The sequence below is a fragment of the Pteronotus mesoamericanus genome, unplaced genomic scaffold, assembly GCF_021234165.1.
Source record: "Pteronotus mesoamericanus isolate MK-2021 breed Mesoamerican mustached bat unplaced genomic scaffold, CSHL_Meso_final contig_1210, whole genome shotgun sequence".
Taxonomy (NCBI): Eukaryota; Metazoa; Chordata; class Mammalia; order Chiroptera; family Mormoopidae; genus Pteronotus; species Pteronotus mesoamericanus.
Genome location: NW_026555047.1, coordinates 404,792 through 430,838, shown reverse-complemented (window position 1 = coordinate 430,838; position 26,047 = coordinate 404,792). Strand labels below are relative to the sequence as shown.

Here is a 26,047-nt window from a genome sequence, read left to right as displayed (position 1 = left end):
TTCACGAAAAATATCAGAGGCAAAAGTGCCAGGACTCAGCCTGTCAGCACCTGTGAGCTCTGCTTTCTGGGTACTGAGACCCTGGTGCCTCCAGAAGGAGCATAGCCCTCTGCTTTGAGACTTCTGAACGCCAGCAGTGGAAGATAATAAATCTGTGCTCCTTTAAGCCTCTGGGTTTGCTGCAACGTGTTACAGCAGCCCCAGGGAACTCACACATATTCTTTGGACCCCAAAGAAATGGACCCATAGCAATGGGCCCCATCCGCCCGGGCGCCCACATGCACAGCCCAGCCAGCACGTTGAATCCATTTTTTATGACCTTTTTGAGTAGAGTCTGCTGGTGCCTAGGGCACTGTGGATGGCTGTCACATCTGCACATGATGGCTTAAGGGAAGAGAAACGCCCCTGGCACTGATATTTTTCTGTCCCTCTTTGCTGGCATCCAGGTGCTGTCTCGGGGTCTGGGAGCCATGGAGCCCACCATGGGCGAATTACAGCTCGTCCCTGGAGCAGCCAAAGAAGCCCCTGCTCCGGACCCTGTGTGCTGCCGGGCGGCCCTCTCCGCTGCCATGGCCGCCAGCATCGCCATCCTCACTCTGGCAGTCCTTGTGGGTAAGCAGTGAGGGCTGGCACGGGTTCATACGCTGGGTGACTTGCAGAGCAACACTCAGACGTGGCCTGGCAGTAGCCACGCGATGATCCCAGAGACGGAGGGCTGAGTGTGCAAACGTGGAATTGAAGGCTGGCCCTTCGAGTCACCCAAGGGATAAGAGACTAGCAGCCCAGGTGCCCAGGCACATACACTGGGGCAGGTGGGCATGCAGGTGGGCAAGTTAATGCCTGCGTGGTTTGGCCCCCACAACTGGGTTCTCCAAGGAAGTTTTCACAGCCACCATGAAATGGAGACAAATAGGGTTAGGGAAATGAACTTTTATTTAAAAGTCTTGAGGAATTTGAGAAGTATTGAAAAGTGAAGAATTATCTATATTCCCACCACTCAGTGGCTCCCAGTTCCTATTTGTTCCCAGGAGACATTCATAGAACTTAAGATGAAACCTACAACACAATGACCCATCTGTATGGTGTGGGCCTGCAGCTATAAAATAAACAAAGCAAGTTCTTTTTATACCTCAGTGGACTGATCCGCGCGTCCCTTCAGGCTGTGCCATGCTCCCGTGCTGTCCTGCGTTCCGGTATATGTCTGTATTGGTAGCCCTGAGCCCTAGTGGCTATTTAGAGTTAAAGCCATTAAAATTAAATAACCTTTAAAATTAAGTTCCTCAGTCCCCACCAGCCACATTCCATGGGTGACTTATGGCTACTGCATTGGACAGTGCGGATCTAGAACATTCTGTCTTCTCAGGAATTTCTGTGGTTCTGGTATAGGCTTATTCTTTTTTTTGCTTTTTAAATTTTTTTTATTGATTATGCTATTACGGTTGTCCCAATTTTCCCCCTTTGCCCCCCTCCCCCAGCTCCCCTCTTCCCACAGCCAATCCCCACACTGGTGTTCATGTCCACGGGTCATGCATATATGTTCTTCGTCTAATTCCTTCACCTTCTGTCAACCAGCCCCTACCCCCCGCCCCGTTACAGCTATCGGTCTGTGGAACAAACTTATTCTGAGATGATAAGGTCGTTACGGTGTGAAAGTCACACTGCTTTCATGAGATGATAATGAATTGTAGTTTGCAGGAAAATGCTCAAAGATCTCATGTGGCAAAATAATAAATAGACAACCCTATTGAGTCCCCCTAATTTAAAAATATATGTTATTTGTGGAACATCAGGAATATCTGACAGCCAGACCTGGCTCACCAAGGCACTTAGCATCAAGTGCAGGAAAATTGGAACTGTGTGTCTCTGTGTGTACATGTCTGGCCATGTGCATGCCAGAGTATGTGTGTGTGCGCCTGTATGTGTGAGTGTGTATGCATGAGGATGTGTGTGAGTGTGCGTGCGTGTGTGGGTGGCCTTGCACCAGGGAGTGGTGGGAGCAAGGCTCCACATCTTTGTTCTAGAAGCACGGATATATTTTTGTGAACAAGAGATAAACATAGTCCCCAAAGGGACCCCTGAAACCAAGGAAGGCTTTAGGAAGCACTTGAAATTTAAATAATTTTAAAAAACACTTTAAAGTTGAAAGTGAAAATGTATCCCTTTCCCTGTGAAGACAGCTCACAGTCCAGGTCAAGGCCTCAGTTAGCCCCGGCGGCAGCGGGGGGAAAAGTTGCGGGGGCAGCTGGGGGGTGCTGGGCCCTCTGTTGTTTCTCCAGCGTCTGGGGAGTCCGTGGCTGTTCCAGGGGAAGCGGAGAGGCTTAAGTGGGCACAGAGCATAAGCAATTTGTCTATACAACAGGGTGGTCTTTTTTTTTTTTTAAATTTTAATTTCTTGAATGAGAAAACAAACCTAAGAACAAAATTTTTAGAATTGGTTTAGAATGTTTATTTTATCTATTGAATAAACAGATATCTAAATATCCATCTAAATGAATATTCATTCAGAGTAAATAAGATTGGGACCTGGCTTTCATGATTTATGTTGCTGCTATTGTCATTTAAAAAAAGTTTGCAATTATGAACATTTTTTGTTAGGGTGTCCTTTTGACAGTTCCAGCATATTTTCAACAGTTAGTAACATGTGTCCTCATGGTTTATTTAGTTGCTATTCTTCACTGACAATTTTTTATAACTGTCATTCCTTGCTAATACGCACTTGTGACAAAGTGTTTCTGACCATTGGAGACCTGTGTTTTTTCAGAGGGTTGGCGTCCTGGGGCGGTGGTCCGAGGGTCCTGATGCCACGGCTGTGGTCGTGGCCTTGCAGTATTTCGTGTCCCCTTCCCAGGGAGCAGGTGGGACTGTTGTTCCAACTTGGAGGGGAGGTATCCTGAGCTCGTTTCAGCCATTTTTGGCTGAAGTTGGCTTCAGGCCCTGGCCAGGCATGTCCAGTGGGGCAAGGGTGACTGGGGGTTAGTCCTGGCCTCCAGCACAACCTGGGGGTCTCTGGGGCTCTGTGCTGGCCCCGGGGGCCTCCAGGTGGGAGCGATGTGAGAGCTGGGAAGGAGGCCGTGTTAATATCACTGAGGACAGCCCCTGGGGAGTCAGCCCACCCACCTGCTTGTCAGGCTCCTTAGCTGAGCCCCGCAGTGGGCTCTCTCACGGAGCCCTGGTCTCGCCCGCAGCCTCCCTCTCTACACAGGGCGTCGATGTGGAGCACACCGCCGTGCTGCGAGGGATCCGCTATGCCCGCAGCCTGCAGCAGGAGGCCTCAGACTACTACCGCACGCTGACGCCCGCCCTGGAAACGCTGGTGAGGGGCACCTGAGAGCAAGGGTGGGCGGCCAGGGCCTCCCGTCAAGAGGAGCTCTCACGCCGAGCGAGTTGAGCAGGGGCAAGACCAAGCAGGCGCAGGGCAGGGAGGTGGGACACATGGGAGCAATAGGACAAGACGTGTGTGGCCGAGGCTGGTGCATTGTAGAATGCGGGGGAGAGCGGTGTCCGGTGGGAGCTGACTCCTGCAGGGCTTGTAGGCCACCTTAAAGGTTGTAAATTGTCTCCCAATGGAGAAACGAGAACCCCCATGCGCGGCTGGTGGGACTGTGAAACGGGGCGGCCACTGTGGAAGTCTAGCTGTAAATCAGAAAGTTAAATATAGAGCCATCCTTTGGCTCCTCAGTATCCACCCAAGGGAAATGGAAACCCACATCCATGCAGAAACCTGTACACGCATGTTCACAGCAGCAGGATTCACAACGGCCAAAAAGTGGAAGCAACCCTGATGTCCATCAGCTGATGGATGGATACACAAATGTGGCCCGTCCACACGCTGGAACATTACTCAGCCATGAAAAGGAGCGTGTCACTGACACGTGCTGCAGAGTGGATGGACCTTGGACACATGATGCTCAGTGAATTAAGTATCGATTTTAAAAATTAAGCAAGAATTAAAATTAACTAAGATGTCAAAGTTAGTTCTTCAATGGCACCAACCACATTTCAAATGCTCAATAGCCATGTGTGGATGGTGGTTGCCATACCAGGCAGGGCATATGTAGAACACTCTGGAGATTTGTGGAATGTTCTATGGGACTACACAGGCATAGCTGCAGGCAATGAGGATGTGAACTGGTGAGTCCATCATAATAAGCCCTGTCCCCACTGTTACCAGGAAGACCTGAGTAGGGGGCTCCCCCTCCTTGGTTCTTATCTCGCTTGCAAGAGATGATTTCAGGCGAGAGACAACATGTATATGGAAATGAGGTAGCAGGTTTATGAAATACGCTTGAGCACAAAGCTGCAAGCAGGCACCCAGCTAGTCAGCATGCCCCAACTATTGGTATTTTAGGGGTTTTATTCTTGTAGCCCACTTCTAGGTTCCCTCTCCTTCTCCCCTCTCAGACCTTGGGATTAATACACAGTTTCAGAGGCTTTCTTTCCCACATGGTAGAAACGATAAACACAGAGTTTCAAGGGCCCCCCTCCTCATGCACTGTTACAGTTGTTCTTGTAATTTTCAGAACACCTGGCAATCGTACCTGACCAGGCACAGGACTGCCGCGTTCATAAGTGAGACAGGTTTCCCTCCCTGTCTCTGCCTTGGTTTGCTATTTATCCTGCCTAGAACCCAGCAGCACCCCGCCCCGCTTCCAGCCCCTGGCAATCACCAACCCGCTTTCTGTCGATGTGCCTGTGCTGGACATGTTGCATACATGGAACCACACACTGTGTGGCCTTTTTGTGTCTGGCTTCTCTCATGAGCATCATATTTACAAGCTCCATCCACACTGCAGCGAGTGTCAGAGCTTCACTCCTTTTCATGACTGAGTAATATTCCACTGTGTAGATGGGTCCAATTTTAGCCATCAGTCAATAGAGCAATATTTTCATATGAATAAATTTGGAACACCCTTCCTTGTCATTATTTGGCTCTGTGAAGTCACTGCATGCATTGGGCCTAAGAGGAGGTGCTTTTCCATGCCCTTCTCCACCCCTCCCACGCATGACAGGCCTCCTTACGGACAGGTGCCTGGGCTGTGGTCTCAACTTGGCCGCTGTTGTTTCCATTGCAGTTTGTAAGCAGCTTTAGGAAGACAAAGTTGGAGGCCAGCTGCATGGGCTGCACGGTGCTAAGTTACAGGTGAGCCAGGGCTTCCCTGGGGCTAAAGGAAACCTGGTGGACACCCGAGACACTGGAGGATTCCAGGGAGAGAAGCCCTCTCTCCACGGGCCTCTCTCCTACCTGCAGGGACTGGAACTCCAGTGTCCTCGTGCATTTCCGGCTGCACTTTCTGCTGCTAGCCTTGCAGTCTCTGGACCTGCGCCTGGAGCAGGAGCTGTTGCAGCAGGGTCTTCGAGCGAGGCTGCAGGGCCACGGTATCCCTCTGGCTGCCCATGGCACCATCATCTCCGCCGAGCTCATAGGCAAGTAAGCAGCAGAGACCTGTAGGAGAGATGCTTTAAACTTGGGGTTTTGGATAATTGCCCCTCCCACAATAAGAAAACACACGCGCACTGCTTCACCCTCAGTGGAATGGCCCACGTGTCAACAACCTGTAAATGGCCAGAGTGTAACTAATTTTGACTTTGTAGCCCACTATGTCTCTGACTTGATTCTGTTATTGTAGCACAAAAGTAGCTCAAGACAATATCTAAACAAATGGACACAGCTGTGTATCGATAAAACTTTATTTACAAAAACAAGTAGTGGGCTGAATTTGGCTCATGGCTGCAGTTTGTCAACCCCTGGTTTAGAGATAAGATAGATGATAAATTCTAAAATCTGAGGATGCATCAGACTATTGTCAGAATAAAGATTGATCATCTTGACCTTGCCCTATAGAACATTTATTGTCCCCTCCGCACCAACCCGGACACACCAGTTTTGTCTTAGTGGCCTTGACATTAGCACTGTCTAATAGAATGTTCTATGGTGGTGGAAATGTTTCGTGGCTGCGCTCTCCGTTATTGTAGCCACTAGACCCATGTGACTGTTGAACATTTGTCATGTGGCCAGTGAGACTTCCATTTGGTTTCGTCTTAATTGATTTAAGTTAGACTTTAAGTGGCTCCCATGGTGGACAATGCCACTCTGCTTTGCGATGCAGTGTTTTCAAAGAATGTCGCTACTCACTGAAAGAGCTCATATCTCTTCCGCATTTCACTGCAGGAAGCCAGAAGGGGGCACTGACAGAAAGAGACTTGAAATCAGGTATGTTTTTCTCCCTTCCATGTGCTCCTTGCCCTCTGCCAGGTTTCCTCTGATTGCAGTCACCACGAGAGGGCCCCTAAGACTTGGTTCATGTGCACAAAGGAAGCCCCTGAACACGGTAAACACTAATTCTGTGTACCAGCCTCCTGTAGGGGGATGATTTGCAGCTGTGTGCACACAGCATTTACAGATGAAGCATTTTGTTATCAAAATAGTCATAAGGATGTAAAGTACCCCATAGGGAACATGGTTGGTAATACTGTAATAGCTATGTGTGGTGTCAGGTAGGTACTAGACTTATTGGGGGATCGCTTTGCAGATCTCTAAATGTCCGATCGCTCTGTGGCACACCTGACGCTAATATAGTATTGTATGTCAACCGTAACTGAAAAATAAATTTTAAAAAATTTTAAATAAAGATGAAGCACTTTGAATTGCATGTGGCCAAGCATGATTAAGAGAAAACATTACTGGTTTTGTTTGTTTGTTTGTTTGTTTGTTTTTTAACAAGAAAGCTATTGTTAAAAGAAAAAACAGTTTGAAGAAAAAAAGAAAAAAGAATAAATGCCACCTGGTATCTCATCGCTTTAATACTTTAGTGCCTATCCTTCCAGGCAGCTCAAGACACACATATAGATACATGTATTTAACTTCACATCAACGGTCCTTTACTAGGGAGCAACTCTGCTTCCAGGGGACACGGGGTGATATCTGGAGGTGTCTGTCGTGGTCACAACTCAGGGTGCTCCTGGCATTGGGTAGGAGTCAGGGATGCTGCTCAACCCCCTGCAGGGCCTGGGGTGGCCCTGATGTGAACTATACACTTAAAGTGGTTAAAATAGCAAATTTTATGGTGTGTATTTAACCACAATTTAAACATTTTAATTTTACCTGTTTCTTACTTTTTATTTTTATTTTTTAAATTTTATTTACTGATTTGAGAGGGAAAGAACATCAATTTGTTGTTCCACTTGTTGATGCTTTCATTGGTTGCTTCTTATATGGGCCCCAACCCGAAATCAAACCCACAACCTTGGTGTATCAGGACAATGCTCTAACCAACTGAGCACCCGGCCAGTGCTATTTCTTACTTTTGTAGAACATGGGTCCTAGAGCCCTGGCTGGGGTGGCTAAGTGGATTGAGCACGGGCATGCAAACTGAGAGGTCACTGGTTCCGTTCCAGGTCAGGCCACATGCCTGGATTGTGAGCCAGGTCCCACGTTGGGGGTGTGAGAGGCAACCCATCGTTGTTTCTCTCCCTCTCTTTCTCCCTTCCCTCCCCTCTCTCTAAAAACAAAGAAACAAAATCTCTTTAAAAAGAAAAAATAAAACGGATCCTAGACATGTGGAATTGCACATGCGGCACACATACACACTGTTGCTCAGCTCTGGCCTCAGCGCGGACTGACAGTCTCGTGTTGTCTCCATGCTAATTTTGAGAAGATTATTTCAGAAATACTCAGACCCGAGCACGTGGGCGGGAGATGTTGCCCGCGCTGCGGGTTCCAAGCGCAAAGTGGAATCTCGCCGCAGCCAGGAAAGATGGAGCAAGGTCAGGAACTCCGTTCTCCTCTGCCCTCAGGTCACTGCCCAGGGAATGCCTTCTCCTGTGAGAACAGCCAGTGTGTGACCAAAGTGAACCCGGAGTGTGACGACAAAGCGGACTGCTCCGATGGATCCGACGAGGCCCACTGTGGTCAGTCCACCTGCCTGGCCCAGTCTTGGGCTGTGTCCCCTTCTCAGGGTCAACCGCTGGCTGTGCTCTCTGGCCCACTTTGCACAGCAAAGCCAAGTGGGGGACCCTGAGTGTGTCCTTAAATGTGGGGGCCGTGGGGATGGGAGACTCAGAGACAGATGTAGCGGAGCACGGCCGGGGTCCTGCCTCTGTGGGGGTCCTGGTGGGTGATCTGTCTTGCAGACTGTGGCTTGCAGCCGGGCTGGAGGACAGCTGGCAGGATTGTGGGCGGCGTGGAAGCGTCCCCTGGGGAGTTCCCTTGGCAAGTGAGCCTCCGAGAACACAACGAGCACTTCTGTGGGGCCGCCGTCATAGGGGCCAGGTGGCTGGTGTCGGCTGCCCACTGCTTCAACGAGTGAGCCCGCCCCCATCCCTGTCCCCGCCTCCCCTTCTACCCTGGAGTGGCCACTTCTCCTGGGTGTTCCAAGAGCCCCTTGGAACTTGTTTGTTCTTTCTTTCTCTTTTCTTTTTTGGTTGAATCTGAACGCATTCTTTTTTTTTTAATTATTTTTAATTGTGGTAAAATACACATAACAGAAATTTACCATTTTAACCATTACAATTAGGTGGCATGAAGTACATTTGCATTGTTGTGCCACCATCTCCACTGTCCAGCTCCAGAACATTCTCATCTTTCAAAACTGAAACTTTGTCCTCATTAAACACTAATCCCCTTTCCCCACCCCAGCTCCTTTCTCCCACCATCTACTTTCTGTCCCTATGGGACAGAAAAAAATCCCCTAGGGACCTCCTGTGAGTGGAATCACATGGTATTTGTCCTTTTATGTGTGGCTTCTCTCACTGAGCATAATGTCCTCAGGGTTGCAGAAGGTAGCAGAATATCTTTCCTTTTCAAGGCTGAATAATATTCCACTGGATGTATACACATATCATATTTTGTGCCCCTTAATATTTCTCACCCTAACTCAGTCCTGTTGTACTCTGTTTAAAATGTTGCTAGTTCCCACACCACGGATTTCTTTTTCTTTTGCATTCATTATGTTGCTTGAAAATATCAGTGCTGATGACTGAGTTTTGGGGCACCCCTTAACATTTGCCCCGCCTAGATGTCCTCGCTCTCCTAGTCCCCCTCCCCAGCCCTATCCACAGAGGTCCTCTGAGCTGCCATTGGTTTTCCCTGCAGGTTCCAAGATCCCACCGAGTGGGTGGCCTATGCAGGCACGACCCAGCTCAGTGGCTCGGAGGCCAGCACAGTGCGGGCCCATGTGGCCCAAATCATCACGCACCCTTCCTACAACCCTGACACAGCTGACTTCGATGTGGCGGTGCTCCGGCTGGGCAGCCCTCTGCCCTTCAGCAGGCACGTGCAGCCCGTGTGCCTGCCAGCTGCCACACACATCTTCCCGCCCAGGAAGAAGTGTCTGATCTCTGGCTGGGGCTACCTCAAGGAGGACTTCCGTAAGCACCCCTCCCCACCGACCGCCAGGCGGGAACTTAGCCACACAGCCCTCTATGTTCACCCACTTGCTAACACTCATTTGGAACCCCAAGTGGATACAAATGGGAATTTTGTGCTCATTGCAGACACACACAGAGTGGTGAACAATTTGAGTTGAGGACAAGAATCTTCTCATTTAAAGTGGGGCAAGGTGATATCTTCCTGTTTCAGCTCCAACTATAAACTAGGGTCCTTTTCATGGTGTATATTTACTGCCATGTTTTTTTGTTTGTTTGTTTGTTTTTGTGTGTGTGTGTGTTTGTGTTTGTGTTTTTTTGCTGTCCCTAAAGCATAGAGCTGAAGTGCTGCCTATTGTTGCAGAGAGCAAGAAACCTCATGTGCCTCACATAAAAAACATGTGTTGGATAAACTTTGTTCAGGCATGAATCACAGCACTCCTGGCCTTGAGTTCAGTGTTAATGAATGAACAGTGTTCTCATTAGGAGACACAGGCAATGGATATTTATGAGAAAGGAACGGGGAACAGTTACATCCATAGAAGGAAGGCAGTGTTATTGGTGTAGATAGTATCACATCGTGACACTAACTCTAAAGAATGTTTTTAATAATCAGTCCAGTAGCTATCAGTCCTATACTCAGAATATATGCTTTCTTGTTATCTTTGCAAACAATTCTTTGGGACACAAGGTTGCTGTAGGCCCAGTCCAAAGGTTATTTTGCCCTGTTTTTTTTTATGTACTAATAAAACTTTATAAAAACAAGCAGTGGAAATTCAATAATAATTTTTAAAAAAGCCGTGGGCTGTACCAGGCCTGAGGGCTATAGCTTGCTGACTCCTCTCTAAAGCATAGTGAGAGGTTAGTGGGGACAAAGATATTTCAGGTGGCTATTTTGCCCTGTTTTAACATTCTAAGTTTGTTTGGGTTTTTTTTTAGATTTTATTTATTTTTAGAGACTGGGGAAGGGAGAGAGAAAGAGAGAGAGAGAAACATCAATGCGTGGTTGCCTCTTGCACACCCCCTATCTGGGGACCTGACCTGCAACCCAGACATGTGCCCTGACTAGGAATCAAACCGGTAACTCTTCGGTACACAGGCCAGCACTCAATCCACTGAGCCACACCAGCCAGGGAACATTCCAAGTTTTGAGGTATAAGATGTGCAAGGCAGTTCCTCTGGGATGGCAGTTCTGATTCCATTTTAAAGTGGCTTTTTTTTTTTTTTTTGGACTAAGATATATTAAATAAGATGTCTTTAAACAAAAACACACATAACACAAGGTTAAGTGTTGATTGCCTGAGGAAAATGTTGTGACCAGAGTCTCACAGGGACCTGACCCTGCATTTCCGCAGGAACAGTAGTTCCATGTTCACGGATCCAGTGTTCGCGGGGACTTTGGGGAGCAGAACTGCCTCCAACAATGAGAATCAGTTGTGACTGGACGGCGATGAGTTCTGGGGAGGGAACCAACAGGATGCTGCAAGAAAAATGCACAGGGGTGGGAGGGGCAGTTTTAGGGAAGGGCCCAGGAAGGTGACACCTCAGCCAAGACCTGGCTGGTGGATGAGGCAAACCCGGACAGGCAAAGAGTCAGAGGACCGGAGGAAGTCCCATCATCGAGGAAGGTTCTCTGGGACAACGCTGGTCCAGAACATGCTAGAGCTACAGTGTCCAATACAGTAGCCACTAGCTTTACACCCGTTCAGCAGGAGACAGTGCCTGTCAACGACTCTGGAGCCTGGGGTGGGGGCCCTGAGGCAGGAAGGGCTTCCTGAGTTCAGGGTGTGGCTCCCTAGCAGAACCCTCTAGCCTGTGTTCTGGAGTTTTCCTAGGTCTGTGCCTGCCTGACAAAAAAGAAATCTAATCTCTTGGAAGATGATGATTTTTTGTGATAAGGAAAGACATTTGCCACAGGAACCGAATCAGGAGAGAAAGTAGTTGATGACTAAATCCAGTCAGTAACCACTTGGGCCCCTCCAGCTCAGCAACCACTGTCCCAGGGGCTGGGCAGGAGGCAAAACAGAGAAATCCCTGCCTACATGGAGCTCACAGCCCAGACCTGCGCATCCAGCAGAACTTCCCTCGGAGATGAGCGTGCTCTGTGTCTGTGCCATCCCCTATGGCAGCTGCCAGCCGAGGAAGCATGGCCAGTGCAGCTGAGAAAATGGGTTTTGCATTTTATTTCATTTGAATGCACTTACATCTACATTTAAATAGCCATATGTGGTCACTGGCTACTGTACTGGACACAGCAATTCTAGGGGCAATAAATACTAAACAAGAGAAGTGATAGGTGGTGATGGATGCAATGGGGGAAACAACCAGGATAGGGATGGGAGGTGGAGCTGCAGTTTTAAAGAGGGAGGTCAGGAGAGACCTCCTTAAGAAAGGAGATGAAGGAAGAAGGCAAGCAGATTCATGGGGACAGTTATGCTAGGCAGCTGGGACAGGGTGTGCAAAGCCCTGAGGTAGGTGGTCCAGTCTTGGGCATTTAGGCTGAGCCAGGAGGAACACGCCCTGGAGGATCTGAAGGGAAAGAAAGGGTATAATCTGATTTAATGTTTATCCAAGATGGCACTGGCTTCTGGGCTAAGAAAAGATTCCAGCAGGTAGGACCAGAGTAACAGCAGATGCAGGTAAGGGGAGGGGAGACGTGGAGCCATCTTGGGGAGTTAACCTGGACACCTCTTAGCTGTCCAGGTGGAGAGCGTTATGAGCAGGCATTTGTGGAGTGTTCATGCTTTGCTAGCTTCTGAGACTGGTGCTGCAGCATCACTGCTTGCAGCTGGGGAAACTGAGGCACAGGGAAGCGATGGTCTTCAGCGTTCTGGCTCAGGGTAATTGCAGGGGCCCTGGAACGCCCACCTCACTTGCCTCTCCCATCCCGGGCAGTGATCAAGCCGGAGATGCTGCAGAAAGCCACCGTGGAGCTGCTGGACCAGGCCCTGTGCACCAGCCTGTACGGCAACTCAGTCACGGACCGGATGGTGTGTGCCGGCTACCTGGACGGCAAGGTGGATTCTTGCCAGGTGAGCCCGGGGCCCACAGGGGCCTCTGACAACACCCCACCCACGGAGGCCAGCTGGGAAGGCCCTCGGGTTTCCACCCCAGGGTCCCCCTCCCGAGAAGGGGGAGTCCTTACAGTTTCAGGTCCCCCGCCAGGGTGTCCCCTGCTTGATTTTTAGCACGGCTCTGGATTTCCTTCTTTGTAGTTTATGTTTTTGTTCTCATTTCTAAAGACTGGTGGGTGGGGAGAGACTGCCGCATGTGCTCAGGTTGCCACATCAAAATAGGGACCTGGAGGAAAAGGGAAATAATGAGAGCGCTCACTCGCGTTTGAGAGTGTAAGACTCAGGGTGAGCTGGGTGTGAGGAGAAGTCAAGGAATCGAAAGACAAGATAAAAATGAGGGCACATCAGGCACTTGGGAGAAGGCCACAGCAGCCAGTGAGCCGTCCGGAGGCTCCAGCAGGGCAGCCATACTGCCACCCTAAGCAAGGGGTGACATTATCAAAGATCTAGTGAGGTTAGGAGGGAAGGGGATGTTGCTGATCGCGGTTCAGTTTTTGACTGCTCATGGTAGAACTGAAAAAGATCTTAAAGGTCCCATAGTCCAACGGCCCTATTTTATTTTTACAAAAGAGGAAACCGAGGTTCTGAGATGTGAATTATCAGCCCACATTTTCACCATGTGTGGGGACACATGTCCTCCCCCTACCCCAGGAACGTTCTCTGACCCTGCAGCTCCAGGACTAAGCTTGGCTGAGGTAGGAGCCCTGACCCCGCCTGGGGGTGTGCCTTCATCTCCTAGGGTGACTCAGGAGGCCCCCTGGTCTGTGAGGAGCCCTCTGGCAGGTTCTTCCTGGCCGGCATCGTGAGCTGGGGTATTGGTTGTGCGGAAGCCCGGCGTCCAGGGGTCTACACCCGAGTGACCAGGCTTCGAGACTGGATCCTGGAGGCGATTGCTATGGCCAGCAAGCCTCTGGTTCCCACAGTGGCTCCTGCCCCTGCCACCACCAGCACTGCCTGGCCCACCAGCCCCAGGACCTGGGTGATCGACACCCCCACCAAACCCACCGTGACCCCCAGCTCTGCGCCTCTTGACTCAGCGACCGCCTCTAAGCCACAAGGTACTTCCTGGGGAGACAGGCAAAAGGAGATGTTGCTTCCCGCAGGGTCAGATCAATTGGTACTGGCTTCCTGAAGCACGTTCTACGTGTCTTCACTGTGTGGTTTCCAAGGACCCAGGTCCAGCCATAGCTCAGGTCCCTCTTTTTGGTCCCACAGACCTACAGTGCTCTGAGCCCATCAAAACTCTGCTTCACATAAATGTCCCTACATCCCACCCCATCCCAACATTCTATAATAACCAGACTCTCCTTTGTTGGGTGTGCCGCCCACACCCTGGTTCTGGTGTGTTGGCTCTCTGCTTGCAGCAAGATCCGAAAACCTGCCCCTGGGGGCTTCGGGCCTGCGTCTGGCGGGGCTTTGGTTGGTGTGGCCAGGGAACTTCATAATTTCATCTTCTCATTTTTAACGCATCTCCCCAGCTGTGCCACATACTTGCAGTGAGACCGTAGGACACTAGAGCACCTTTAAGCCTCAATTTATCCATCAGTATAATGGGAATGATTTGCCCCAGCCCAGCCAGAACCAGGAGGCTGTGCCCTGATGTCCGAGGTCCCCACGGGCCCAGGTGCGCCCACTCTGAGCAAAGGTACCTGGCTCTCTTCTTTGTCCCCTCACAGAGTGCGGTGCCAGGCCAGCAATGGAGAAGCCCACCCGGATCGTGGGCGGGTTCGGAGCCGCTGCAGGGGAGGTGCCCTGGCAGGTCAGCCTGAAGGAGGGTTCCAGGCACTTCTGCGGAGCAACTGTGGTCGGGGACCGCTGGCTGCTGTCGGCGGCCCACTGCTTCAACCAGTAAGACCAGCTGCAGCCCGGGAGGGCTGCTCGGCTCCCCACATGGTCACTGAGTCCCCTTCCCCCTTCGCTACCTCAAATCCCTGTGCATTCAGAGCCAGGTGTGACCGGAGTGTGGCCATCCATGCACTAGGTGGGCACAACGGAGGCAGCCCCTCCCCATGCCCCCACCCTGGACTCACTGTCCCAGTGTCTGGATGCCTGGCTGCGTATGGCAGCGGGCATGAAGAAGTGGGGGCCATGGGGGAGCCTCCCAGAGGCCCGAGCCTGTGCTGCAGCTTCTGGGGAGATGATCTGTCAAGCTGATCTTTGGGGAATAGGGGCTAACTGGGGAGGGGACAAGGGCTCTTTTCCCTTTGCTGCACAGCCAGGTGACACCGACTTTTGAGAGTCACAAAGCTGTAGGGGCCTCTCTTGCTGCCAGGCCAATTCCCTCTTGTTACAGACGAGGGAATGAGGCCCAAAGGGGCTCCCTGCCCTGCCCCCAGCCCCCGAGCCTGAGACTGTTCTAGGGGAGCAGCCACGTGGCCCCCTCCATCCTCCTGGTGCCCCTCCCCAGAATCTGGGCCCTGCAGCTCTGCCTGGCTTCCCAGGGCAGCAGGGGTGTCTGAGCAGCCCCTTGTCAGCAGCACGAAAGCGGAGCTGGTGCAGGCCCACCTGGGCACTGTGTCTCTCACGGGCCTCGGCGGGAGCCCGGTGAAGATGGGCCTCAAGCGGACAGTGCTGCACCCGCAGTACAACCCCAGCATCCTAGACTTCGACGTGGCCCTCCTGGAGCTGTCAGGGCCTCTGGCCTTCAACAAGTACATCCAGCCCGTCTGCCTGCCCCTGGCCATTCAGAAGTTCCCTGTGGGCCGGAAGTGCATGATCTCTGGATGGGGTAACACGCAGGAGGGGAACGGTGAGTCCCGGCGGGCTCTCCGCTCCCACCGCCTGCAAACCCCTGGCCTCTGCACTCTTCCAGGGCTGCAACCTCCAGCCACGGGCCCAATGCGGCTGCTTTTTATATATGAACTTTTACTGATCCACGGCCGTGCCCACGTGTTTACAGATGGCCCACAGAGGCTTTCCCGCTACAAAAGCAGAACTGAGCAGTCCCAACAGAGGCTGGCCTGTAGAGCTGAAAATAATTACTCTGTGGCCCTTTCTAGAAAAAGTTTCAGACCCTCCTGCTATAACCTTAGGACCCCTGAGTTAATGCTTCCTTTGAAAAAACTTCAGATGGTCTCCCTGTAGGTCACCCAAGGTGTTAGGGAGTCTGCTTGGGGATAATGGCAAGATCCTAGGGCTTTGAGCTGAGACTCTGGGTTCCTCCTCCTTTGTGCTATGTGACTTAGTTTCGCTGCAACGCTATGGGCCTCAATTTCTTCATCAGCAGGACAGGGATGGCACCTTTAAGAGCTAAACCAGACATTGAATGGTGACCATTCTGCATCATTGAGGGGGATCTTCTTTTCCCGGCAGCAACAAAGCCAGACACTCTACAGCGAGCGTCTGTGGGCATCATAGACCAGAAGGCGTGCAGCGCCCTCTACAACTTCTCGCTCACTGACAGGATGCTCTGCGCCGGTTTCCTGGAGGGCAAGGTTGACTCCTGCCAGGTAGCATTCACAGGGAGGTTGGGCAGGATTCAGAGGAAGCGCCCACAGCCTTCCACCTGGCAATGCTACTTGTACGGGGACTCCAGGATAGAAGGAAAAGGATTTTCAGTGCAGGGAAAATTGGGAGATGAATTAAGTATTTTTAAATGTATGATTTAGAGAAATCATAGGATGTCCAACCAGAAGATGAAGTAGCAGTTTAAAAGTATGTGGTAGATATATGCAAAATGTATACATACTTAAATATATCTCTATGTATTTGTATAAAGCCATTTTTTAAAAAATGTTATTTATTTATCTTTAGAGAGAGGGGAAGGGAGGGAGAAAGAGGGAGAGAAATATCAACGTGTGTTTGCTGCTCGTGCACCCCCTACTGTGGGCCTGGCCTGTAACCCAGGCATGTGCCCTGACTGGGAATCAAACCCGTGACCCTTTGGTTCACAGGTTGGTGCTCACTCCACGGACCCACATCAGCCAGGGCAAAAGCCATACTTTATATACACACATATTTAAAAATATGTACAATATCTAGGAACTGAAAAAAGAGAAAAGCTAATCACAGAGTAGTACACATCTGACTGCAATGTCCAACAGGATTCCCTCCTGGAGAGGCGGGGCATGGGCATGCGGGCAGGGCTGTCCCTGTCCCTGGGGCCTCTTGGTCCCGTGTCCCCATGCCATAGCCTCGTGCTCCCCGATGGGCCTCCCTCACTGCGGGAACATGGGCAGTCCGGCCAGTGTCCCCTGCAGAAGCGCCAGGTGGTCACAGCCTATCCTATTTCCTTTTTCAGGGCGACTCTGGGGGCCCCCTGGCCTGTGAGGAGACGCCCGGTGTGTTTTATCTGGCGGGGATTGTCAGCTGGGGGATTGGCTGTGCTCAGGCCAAGAAACCCGGTGTGTACACTCGAATCACCCGTCTGAAGGGCTGGATCCTGGACATCATGTCCTCCCACCCCCTCCCCACACCTGCCCCCTCCACCACGAGGACGCCTGCCACCACGATTCATGTCCCCAGGACAATGGCTGGCCTCACGGTCCTGGGGGTCACAGCCAGCACACCCACCCTCCGGACCACCAGCAGGGCAACCAGCCAACCTGCCAACAGGACGGCCGCTGCCATGAGCACCACTGCTAGGGCACAGACGCCACTTCCAAGTGCCACATGGACCACCAAGGACTCCCAGCTTCCAGGTACTGGGAGGAATGGGGTGGCATGTGTGGGTGGCAGGGACCCTGCATCAGTTTATTAGGGCTGCTGGCACAACGTCCCACAGGCTGAGAGGCTTAAGCTACAGACGGTTCCCGTCTCCCAGCCCCAAGCCTCCCCTTGGCGGGAGACGGCCGTCTCCTCCCTGCATCCTCATGTGGTCACTTCTCTGAGTGTGTCAGTGTCCACATCTCTTAGGAGGACACCAGTCATATTGGATTAAGACCCACGCCAATGACCTCATTTTACCTTAATTATTTCTTTAAAGGCCCTATCTCCAAATAGAGTCGTATTCTGACGGCCTGGAGATCAGGACTTTAAATATGGATTTTGCGGGGCACAAGTCAGCCGGCCTTCATCCTGACAGGGGACAGGCGCTGATTGGGCAGACCTCGCCCTCTAGTGGCAAATGCCTTAATCTGCAACTCCTGTCTGCTCCCATTTTAAAAAGGAAACTTCAGAGGCATCACCGGTGAAGGGTTTGCCGGGTGGGGGTCGCGGGGAGACAGGGAGGAAGGGGGTCCCCGTGGTGGGAGTTCTCAGGCCACTCATTTCATGTGCATAAATCCCTTCTCTGTGCCAGGCCCTGTGCTAAGCTTAGGTGCAGCAGGGAACCAGAATGTCAAGAAACAAACCCATAATAGAATGGCACATAGTTAGGAGTGAAAGGAAGGCAAAGCAGGGCAAAGCTGGGGCCCAGGGTTGGCTGGTCTCCCAGGCTCCTGTTACAGGCTGAGGGGTGTCTAACTGGCAAGTAGAGACATCGAGAGAGAAAGTACCCCTGAGATCTTTCCACTCAGGTCTAAAATGCTGAGTTCACTTTTATTAACTGCTAATCATAATGATGTGAAACTGCTGTATTTGTAGGTCAAAAATAAAGCCCCACCAGATACGGGCTTTATCTGGGTCTGGCCTCTAGCCTGATGATTTTCACTTTTCCAGTAGCTATGGGCTGCGAATTCTTCACTTGGGAGCCCAGAGATGGAGGAAGGCCCTGAAATGGCAGGCATTGTCCCCTGTGGGGGCAGATTCTGCAGGAGAGGGACTGCAGCTTCTGTCAGATTCCCCAGGCCTCTTGGCCCTGGGCAAGGTCCAAACAGTGTCAGGAGGCTAGAGGCAGTGGGGCTAGCAGGGATGGGGCAGGTGGTCTCTGGCCTCCCCCTTTTCTTCCAGCCATGTGAGACCAGGGCAGGCAGGCCTTCCCTAAATCTGGAAGGCAGGGGAGGCAGCTGGGTGGTGGGTGAGAGGCTGGGGGTGGCACGGACTCCGGAGTGGAAAGTGCCCTGTGGGAATCGGATGGGTAGGAGGTCCGCTGATGGGTGATAAGGGGTCCCTGCAGCACCCTCTTGAGACCACACTTGTGCTTTCTACAACTGTGTCCTGAGGGCGCACCTTGGGCTGGGAGTGGGGGGAGTGTCATAGTTCAAAGGTCATCTGGGAAGGCCAGCTAGCACAAGGGCTAGTGGGACATGGCAGGCGTCTCCTGGGCAGTGCCAAGGAGTGTGCAAAGGTCCTGGGACAGCAGGGAACCTGGCTCCTAGGGGACTGAGAGATGCCTGGGAAGGGGCCCTATCCTGGCCCCCATCCATGGAGGAGGCACAGCCCCAATGCCAAGGTTATAGGAAACACATTTAAATGCATTTCAAATATTTGAGAAAAGCCCAAAAGATGTGCATCTGTAGGACCAAGTGCCAAGTCCAGTGCTTCTTTGTGCGGAGTTTTTTCGAGGTGGGTCCCCCGCCCCACTTAAGGGGCTGTGTGAAGGGGCAGCACAAGAGGCACCTTTTATCTGCCCGACATCCTGTGCCCACTCCCCCACAGGCTGTGGCCTGGCGCCGGTGGCCACGCTGACCAGGATCGTGGGTGGCAGCGCCGCAGGTCTTGGGGAGTGGCCTTGGCAGGTGAGCCTGTGGCTGCGGCGCCGGGAGCACCGCTGCGGGGCTGTGCTGGTGGCGGAGAGGTGGCTGCTGTCTGCGGCACACTGCTTCGATGTGTGAGTCTGGCCTGCCCTGTTCCCCGCCCTTCAGTGGTTCACCAGGATCAACTTGTGGCCCCAAAACTTACTGTCATACTTCTGAGCCGTTGCCTGGAAGCCCCCACCCCCACAACTGGGACTCACTGCCACTCCTACTCTGCACCCACCCCTGCCCATCCAGCACATGTGGCTGTGGGTACCCAGTCCAACCCTCCTCCTGTGGTTCCCTAATCCCTGGGAACCACAGCCTCTCCCAGCCAAGGGCCAGGCTTGCTGGTGATATGGGGTCTCCATCCCCCAAAGGCTACACACTGGGGAGCCCCTTTGGTGGCAGGCTGCTCAGTAGGGCGGACCAGGGGCCCTGCCCTCCATGGAAACATCCAGCTCTTGGGTGTGTGGGGTCAGAGGGAACAGGCAGGTGGGGCAGGGGGCTCTCTGGGCACCAGGGCACTAATATTGGGCAAAAATGGAAATAGTCTGTGGTGCCGCCTCATTGCCCTGGGTGCATTTCAGGCATAGGCAGCCCCCTCGCTGTCCCAGGAGGAAAGGATGGCTCAACCCTATTTCCAGATGAGCCACTCAGGGCCCAGAGAGGTCAAATGTCCTGCCCAAGGTCCCAGGAAGACCCCCTGGGGCACAGGCAAGGACATGGCCACAGCTCCACGGGGCGGAGTGCAGAAGAGCCCCAAGTGGGTGGGAACGGAGTGCAGGGATCCAGGCCAATGCCTGTCCCCGCGCCCCTCAGCTACGGAGACCCCAAGCAGTGGGTGGCCTTCCTGGGCACACCGTTCCTGAGTGGCGCTGATGGGCAGCTGGAGCGTGTGGCTCACATCTACAAGCACCCCTTCTACAACCTCTACACACTCGACTATGACGTGGCGCTGCTGGAGCTGGTGGGGCCCGTGCACCGCAGCCGCCTGGTACGGCCCATCTGCCTGCCTGAGCCTACTCCCCGGCCCCCCGAGGGGGCACGCTGTGTCATCACCGGCTGGGGGTCGGTGCGCGAGGGAGGTAGGCAAGTCCCGTAGATGAAGCCAGGCCCCACACTCAGGGGTTAGTGGCCTAGGGGCATCAGGAAGGCCTCCAGCCCAGTTCCAACTGGCCCCACCATCTGTCTCACCCGCAGGCTCCATGGCACGGCAGCTGCAGAAGGCAGCAGTGCGCCTCCTCAGTGAGCAGGCCTGCCGTCGATACTACCCGGTGCAGATCAGCAGCCGCATGCTGTGTGCTGGCTTCCCGCAGGGCGGCGTGGACAGCTGTTCAGTGAGCGCAACTTAAAATTGAAATGGGGGCTCTGCCAGGGACCGGGTCCCATCCATCTGGGGAGGTTCTCTCGCTCTAAAACCCAACCAGGACCCACTATTCGGTGCAAACTTAGGCTGATCAAGCAGGGAACCCTTTCTGCCTCAGAGGTTGCAATGGACATCCACCTCCAGTCAGTTCCCACCCCACCACATCCTCACCATGGCCCTGCGGGGGGCCTGGTTCTGCTGGGGAACCACAGCAGCAGGTGTCCACAGATGCCTGCCAGCCATATGAATGGCTCATCCTAGCACTGAGCCTATTTCCAAGATAATAAAAGTGAGGCTCACAGGGACAGTCATTCACTTGGTGTCACACAGGGAACCCACGTGACCCTCCTGTGGTTGCCCATCACCCAAGGTGTGCAGATCAGGTCAGTCCTTCCTTGGCCCAAGGGCTACTACTGGGGAGGTTCTGGCCTGCTCTGACCACCTTTCCTCTCTCCTCCCCTCAGGGTGATGCTGGGGGACCCCTGGCCTGCAGGGAGCCCTCTGGCCGGTGGGTGCTAACTGGGGTCACCAGCTGGGGCTATGGCTGCGGGCGGCCCCACTTCCCAGGTGTCTATACCCGGGTGACCGCCGTGAGAGGCTGGATCATGCAGAACATCCAGGACTGACACCCCATGGCTGCCCAGGCCTGGAAGGAGAGTTGCGAAGGCAGCAGGAACCAACCAGCCACCAGCCCAAGAAGGGGAGTCCAGTCCAGTCCAGGTGGTGGGTGGTGGTGCTGTGGGTAGCAGAGTACAGTTTTACTGTAAATTTTGTTCCAATAAAAAGCCCCTTGTCCCTAGCCTACTGGCTCAGCATCTCCACATCACAGTGAACGACTTGCCTGCCCATCACCCAGGGCCCAGAGATGGGATGAAGGATGTGGGGGAGCAAGGCCTCCCAGGGAGAGGGCAGCCCCCCTAGCCTTTGGGGCTGAGCTCAGCCTCATCTTCAAGGCTCCTTTTTGTGTAAATACCTTCCTATCATCCAGGGAACCCAGTAGCAAGTATCAAGGGGGAAAATGGGAGTCAGGGAAGAGACTGAGGCCCGGGCTAGGGAGGTGACTCAGGTACCCCAGACAAAGGCCCCCTTCAGGGAAGACACAAAGGTCTCTCTCCATCCCTTCCTCATCAATTTATTTGTCAGCCAACCAGACCCCCTGGAGGTCACAGCTCAGGTGGGATCTAACAATACCCACCCCACCCCCACCCCCAGGTCCACAGGGGAATTCTATGGCCAGGGCTTGAGGATGACCGGGGCAAACCACGGAAGATGCCACTAGGCTGCCAGCACTTTGGAAAGGTCCAGGGTCCCCAAGTCCCCAACTACACTCGCTGGCAGGAGGTGGGCTGGACGAAGAGGGGCGGGGAAAAACCCCGTGTCCCAGCACTAGTCTCATCCTCATAAACCAGGGGCAGGCAGCACGCACACGCCGGCCCCCACCTCACAAAGCACATTTATGGAAACCGAGCACAGGTGGGGAGGGACCGCTGGCTAGACCAGGCCCAGCCCGTCCCGGTCACATGTTGGCTCGTTCTCGCTGCAGCCGCGAGTTGTAGGCGCGGGATACGGTATTCCAGGCATCCATGTAGCGGTCCATGCACATGGCGATGCACTTCTGCAGGCGGAGAGGGCACGCGGCTCAGCTTACGGCTGGCACACATACACACCAGGCACAAACGGACAAACACGGAGGAACACACGCTCTCCCCCCCTCCCCACACCTCCGCCCCGGCATAGGACTGCGCATGCGCAGCAGTTTCACCGCACCGCCCCGTTAGGCGGTGCAAGCGCAGAGACGCCTCGTTGGTCCCTGCCAACCCTAAGGGTCTCACCTGCTCTGAATTGTCCAGGGAGCCCCCCGGCTTCCCGATACACTTCCGGAAGCACTTGTCCGTCATCCTCTGTGGGAACATGCGAACCCTCAGCCACGACGCCCGCCCCCTGGCGGACCCCGCCGCCCTCGACCCCCGGCGCGACTCCGGACCTGCAGCAGCTCCTGCGCGTTGGCCACAGCGATCTGCACCTTCACTTGTTCCATTATGAGCCCCGGGTCCAGCTTGCCGCCGCCCGAGCCCCCGAAATCCGAGCCGAAACCACCCTCCATGGCTCCTCAAAGTTAACCGGGCGAGGCCGCGTGCGCCGACCCGTACCTGCACCGGAAGTCAGTAGCCCGTGGCTCCACGGGAAATGGAGTCCAGGCGTGCTGGAGGCGGGGCAATGGGCCGCACCACCCACAAGCCCGCCATTACGCTGGGATGCGGTAACTAGTGGTCAGACTCTGGGACGTGGGCAAGGAGCGGTTAGCTCCGACCTGCTGCAGGGCGAGGTTAGAAAGTGGAGCCTGTGTGCACCTGCCAGTGGGCCTTTTCTCTGTGTGTGTGTGTGTGTGTGCCTTTTCTCTGTGTGTGTGTGTGTGTGTGTGTGTGTGTGTGTGTGTGTGTGTGTGTGTCTTAAACCCTCCTCAACCCGGAGAAAGAATATACCTGCCAAGAAGCCCTTGTGGTTAGCTTAGCTTGAATTCATGACCAGTCCAGCAGCCATTGCTTACGGGGGCCTCTCATCCACATTGCATTTTATGGAAAAGCTGCAGAGTGAGCTGCCAGCCTTGATGACACTATTGCAGATGTCCCAATCCGCCCCCACCTCCACTTTGCCCTCCTCCACCTAGCCCCTGCCCCAACCTACTTCCCTCTGGTTTTCACCACACTTGTCTGATTCCGTGGGTTATGTATATATGTTCTTTGGCTGATCCCTTCACCTACTTTCATCCACTTGCCCTCCTCCACCCCTCCCCTCCCTTCTGACAGCTGTCAGTATGTTCTGTGTATCTCCGTTTCTGTTTTTTCATCAGTTTATTTTGTTAATTAGCTTTCACATGTAAGTGAGATCATATGGTATTCGTCTTTCTCTGACTGACTTATTTCATTTAGCATAATAATCTCCAGGCCCATCCATGCTGTCACAAAAGGTAAGCTTTTCTTCTTTTTTTATGGCTGTGTGATATTCCATTGTGTTAATGTACCACAACTTTTTTATCCACTCATTTACTGATGGGCACTTGGGCTGCTTCCAGATCTTGGCTGCTATATACATAGGAGTGCATACATTTTTTTGAATCGGTGTTTTGGGATTCTTAGGCTATATTCCCAGAAGTGGGATCGCTGAGTCTAAAGGCAGTTCTGTTTTTAATTTTTTGAGAAAATGCCATACTGTTTTCTACAGTGGCTGCACCAGGCTGCATTCCCACTAACAATGCACTAGGGTTGTCTTTTCTCCACATCCTTGCCAGCACTTGTTTTTGTTGGTTTATTGATGATAGCTATTCTGGCAGCTGTGACGTGCTAGATCATTGTGGTTTTAATTTGCATCTCTCTGATTAGTGACATTGAGCCTCATTTGCGTCTTTACTGATGAGTCAGAACTCATGGAGCCAACAGTGGTAAATGGGACAATCAAACTGTGCAAATTTGGAGTCTTCATTTGCATACAAGTGGACCAATTGGGAACTAGAGGTGGACCCTGTCTGGTTAGCAGCCAGTCGATGCTTCTCTCTCTCTCCCTTTCTCTGTCACTTCCTCTCTCTCTAAAAAAGCAATGGAAAAAGTGTCCTCAGGTGAGGATTTTTAAAAAATTACATTTAAAGAGATTATTGATAGGTATGTAGTTATTGCCATTTTTCTATTTATATTTATCATCTTTTTTCTTTCTTAAATCCTTTTAACATTAAAATACTGAGATGCACTTTTAGATTTTTCTTTTTTAATAACTTTATTTTTAATTACAGTTGACATAAAGTATTATTTTAGTTTCATGTGTACATATAGTGGGTAGACATTTATATAATGTACGAAGTGAATGCCTCAATATGTCTAGTACCTGTGTGACACCATGAATAATTATTACAATCCTTTAGCTTTTTCTTGTTCGGGAAACTCTTTATTTCTCCTTCGATTCTAAATGATAGAATCGAAGTAATAGAGTAATATTGAGTGTAGGTCCTTGCTCTTCACCACTTTGAATATTTAGTGCCAATCCCTTTTGGCCTTCAAAATTTTTGTTGAGAAATCAGCTGACAGTCCTGTGGGAGCTTCCTTGTAGGTAATTAACTGCTTTTCTCTTGCTTTTAAGATTCTCTGTCTTTAAGCTTTAGCATTTTAATTATGATGTGTCTTGGTGTGGGCCTCTGGGTTTTTCTTGCTTGGGATTCTCTGTATTTCCTGGACTTGTATATCTATTCCTTTACCGGATTAGGGAAGTTTTCCATCATTCTTTCTTCAAACAGGTTTTCATTCCTTTGCTTTTTCTTTCCCTTTGGTACCCCAATGATGTGAATGCTGGTACTTTTGATGTTATCCCAGAGATCCCTTAAACTATCCTCATTTTTTAAATATTCTTTTTTCTTTTCTTTTCTTTTCTTTTTTTTTTTTTGCAATTTTGATAGGGTGCTTCTGCTACCTTGGCTTCCAAATTGCTGATTCAGCCCTTTGTGTTGTCTTAATTTGCTGTTGATTCTTCCTAATGTAGTCTTCACTTCAGTTACTGTATTTTTCATTTTTGAGTGGGATTATTTTTATGGTTTCTGTGTCCTTTTTTATGTTCACTATCTTTTTGTTGAAGTTCTCACTGAATTCATCTGTTCTTTCCCTAAGTTCTTTAAACATCCTATAACCAGTATTTTGAACTCTGTATCTGGTAGATTGCTTGTGTCCATTTTATTTAGGTCTTTTTTCTGGAGTTTTCTCATGTTCTTTCATTTAGGACATGTTTCTTGGTCTCTTCATTTTGGCTGTATGAGGAGGGACCCTCAAAAAACAAAATTTATAAAAAATTCTGTATTCTTACATGTTTAGACTTCAGTCACCTTCTAAGCACTCTCCATTTGATGCAATACACTATCAGGATGTTTTTCTACTGCTCAAAACAGTTTTTGAACTTGTTGATTTTGATGCCTTTTATTTTTTTCATCTATTCCACATCAGCAAAACGTTTCCTTTGAGGACTTTTTTCATCTGGGAAAACAAAAAAGTTGCTTGGGCTGAGATCGGGTGACTAGGGATGGTCATGCCATTTTTGGTCAAAAACTGCTGAAAACTCAGCATGGTGGAGGCAGGTGCACTCGTAAATCACCCATCATGAAATGGGCAAACACATTGAGTCTTCAAAAAGACTTCACAGAAGCCGAATGCAGCCCCTCAGAACAATGCCAGCTGGTACTCTGGTAACAGACAGGCTCCTAGAACTCTCACCTGGCCAAGGAAACCTGTACTGCAAGGGGCCTGACCTCCAGAAGATAATTCCAGGGTCTTTCTGGGTCCCCCCTCGTATTTCTGTGTTTGTTTCTATGTGTTAGGTAGATCTGCTGTCTCTCAGTCTTGGCAGAATGGCCTTATGTTGTAGGTGTCCTGTGGGGCCCAGTGGTTCAGTCTCCCTGGTCACCTGAGTTGGGTGCTCCAGGAGTGCCCCTTGTGTGGGTTAAGTGCACTGTTGTAGTTGAGTCTTAATTGCTGTTGGCATGTATATGGATGCGGTTGATGCTCCGTTGGACTGGCTTTGAGGACTGGCCAAGGCCACAGTGGGTGAGCTGCTGTTGCAGAGGCTGACCCCGTGAAGCAGGGTTTGTGCCTCTGGTGCCGCTCACACCGCTCTGGATATATTGTTTGTGGAGCTAATTGGTCCGAAGGCTGCTA

General features: G+C 51.6%; 2 protein-coding genes across 3 annotated transcripts; one reads left to right on the top strand and one right to left on the bottom strand.

Annotated features, from left to right (window-relative positions):
• Window positions 1-470: 470 nt before the first annotated feature.
• Window positions 471-20,986, top strand: TMPRSS9 (transmembrane serine protease 9). Of its 2 annotated transcripts, XM_054586658.1 has the most exons (18): window positions 471-612; window positions 3,186-3,313; window positions 5,073-5,140; window positions 5,249-5,428; window positions 6,174-6,211; window positions 7,795-7,908; window positions 8,131-8,302; window positions 9,092-9,366; window positions 12,259-12,395; window positions 13,177-13,495; window positions 14,114-14,285; window positions 14,915-15,186; window positions 15,750-15,886; window positions 16,678-17,077; window positions 18,915-19,086; window positions 19,814-20,079; window positions 20,195-20,331; window positions 20,825-20,986. In XM_054586658.1, the coding sequence occupies exons 1-18, from the start codon at window positions 471-473 to the stop codon at window positions 20,984-20,986; spliced, it is 3,291 nt and encodes a 1,096-aa protein (XP_054442633.1). The 2 variants fall into 2 exon arrangements, with proteins under 2 accessions (XP_054442633.1, XP_054442641.1); XM_054586666.1 differs by lacking the exon at window positions 5,073-5,140 and having other exon boundaries at window positions 3,186-3,312; window positions 5,282-5,428.
• A 177-nt stretch (window positions 20,987-21,163) lies between these two features.
• TIMM13 (translocase of inner mitochondrial membrane 13) lies at window positions 21,164-22,521 on the bottom strand. The gene is made up of 3 exons (XM_054586647.1): window positions 22,345-22,521; window positions 22,193-22,261; window positions 21,164-21,975 (listed from the first exon to the last, which is right to left on the bottom strand). The coding sequence occupies exons 1-3, from the start codon at window positions 22,462-22,464 to the stop codon at window positions 21,877-21,879; spliced, it is 288 nt and encodes a 95-aa protein (XP_054442622.1). The 5' UTR covers window positions 22,465-22,521; the 3' UTR covers window positions 21,164-21,876.
• Between the last annotated feature and the right edge of the window lie 3,526 nt (window positions 22,522-26,047).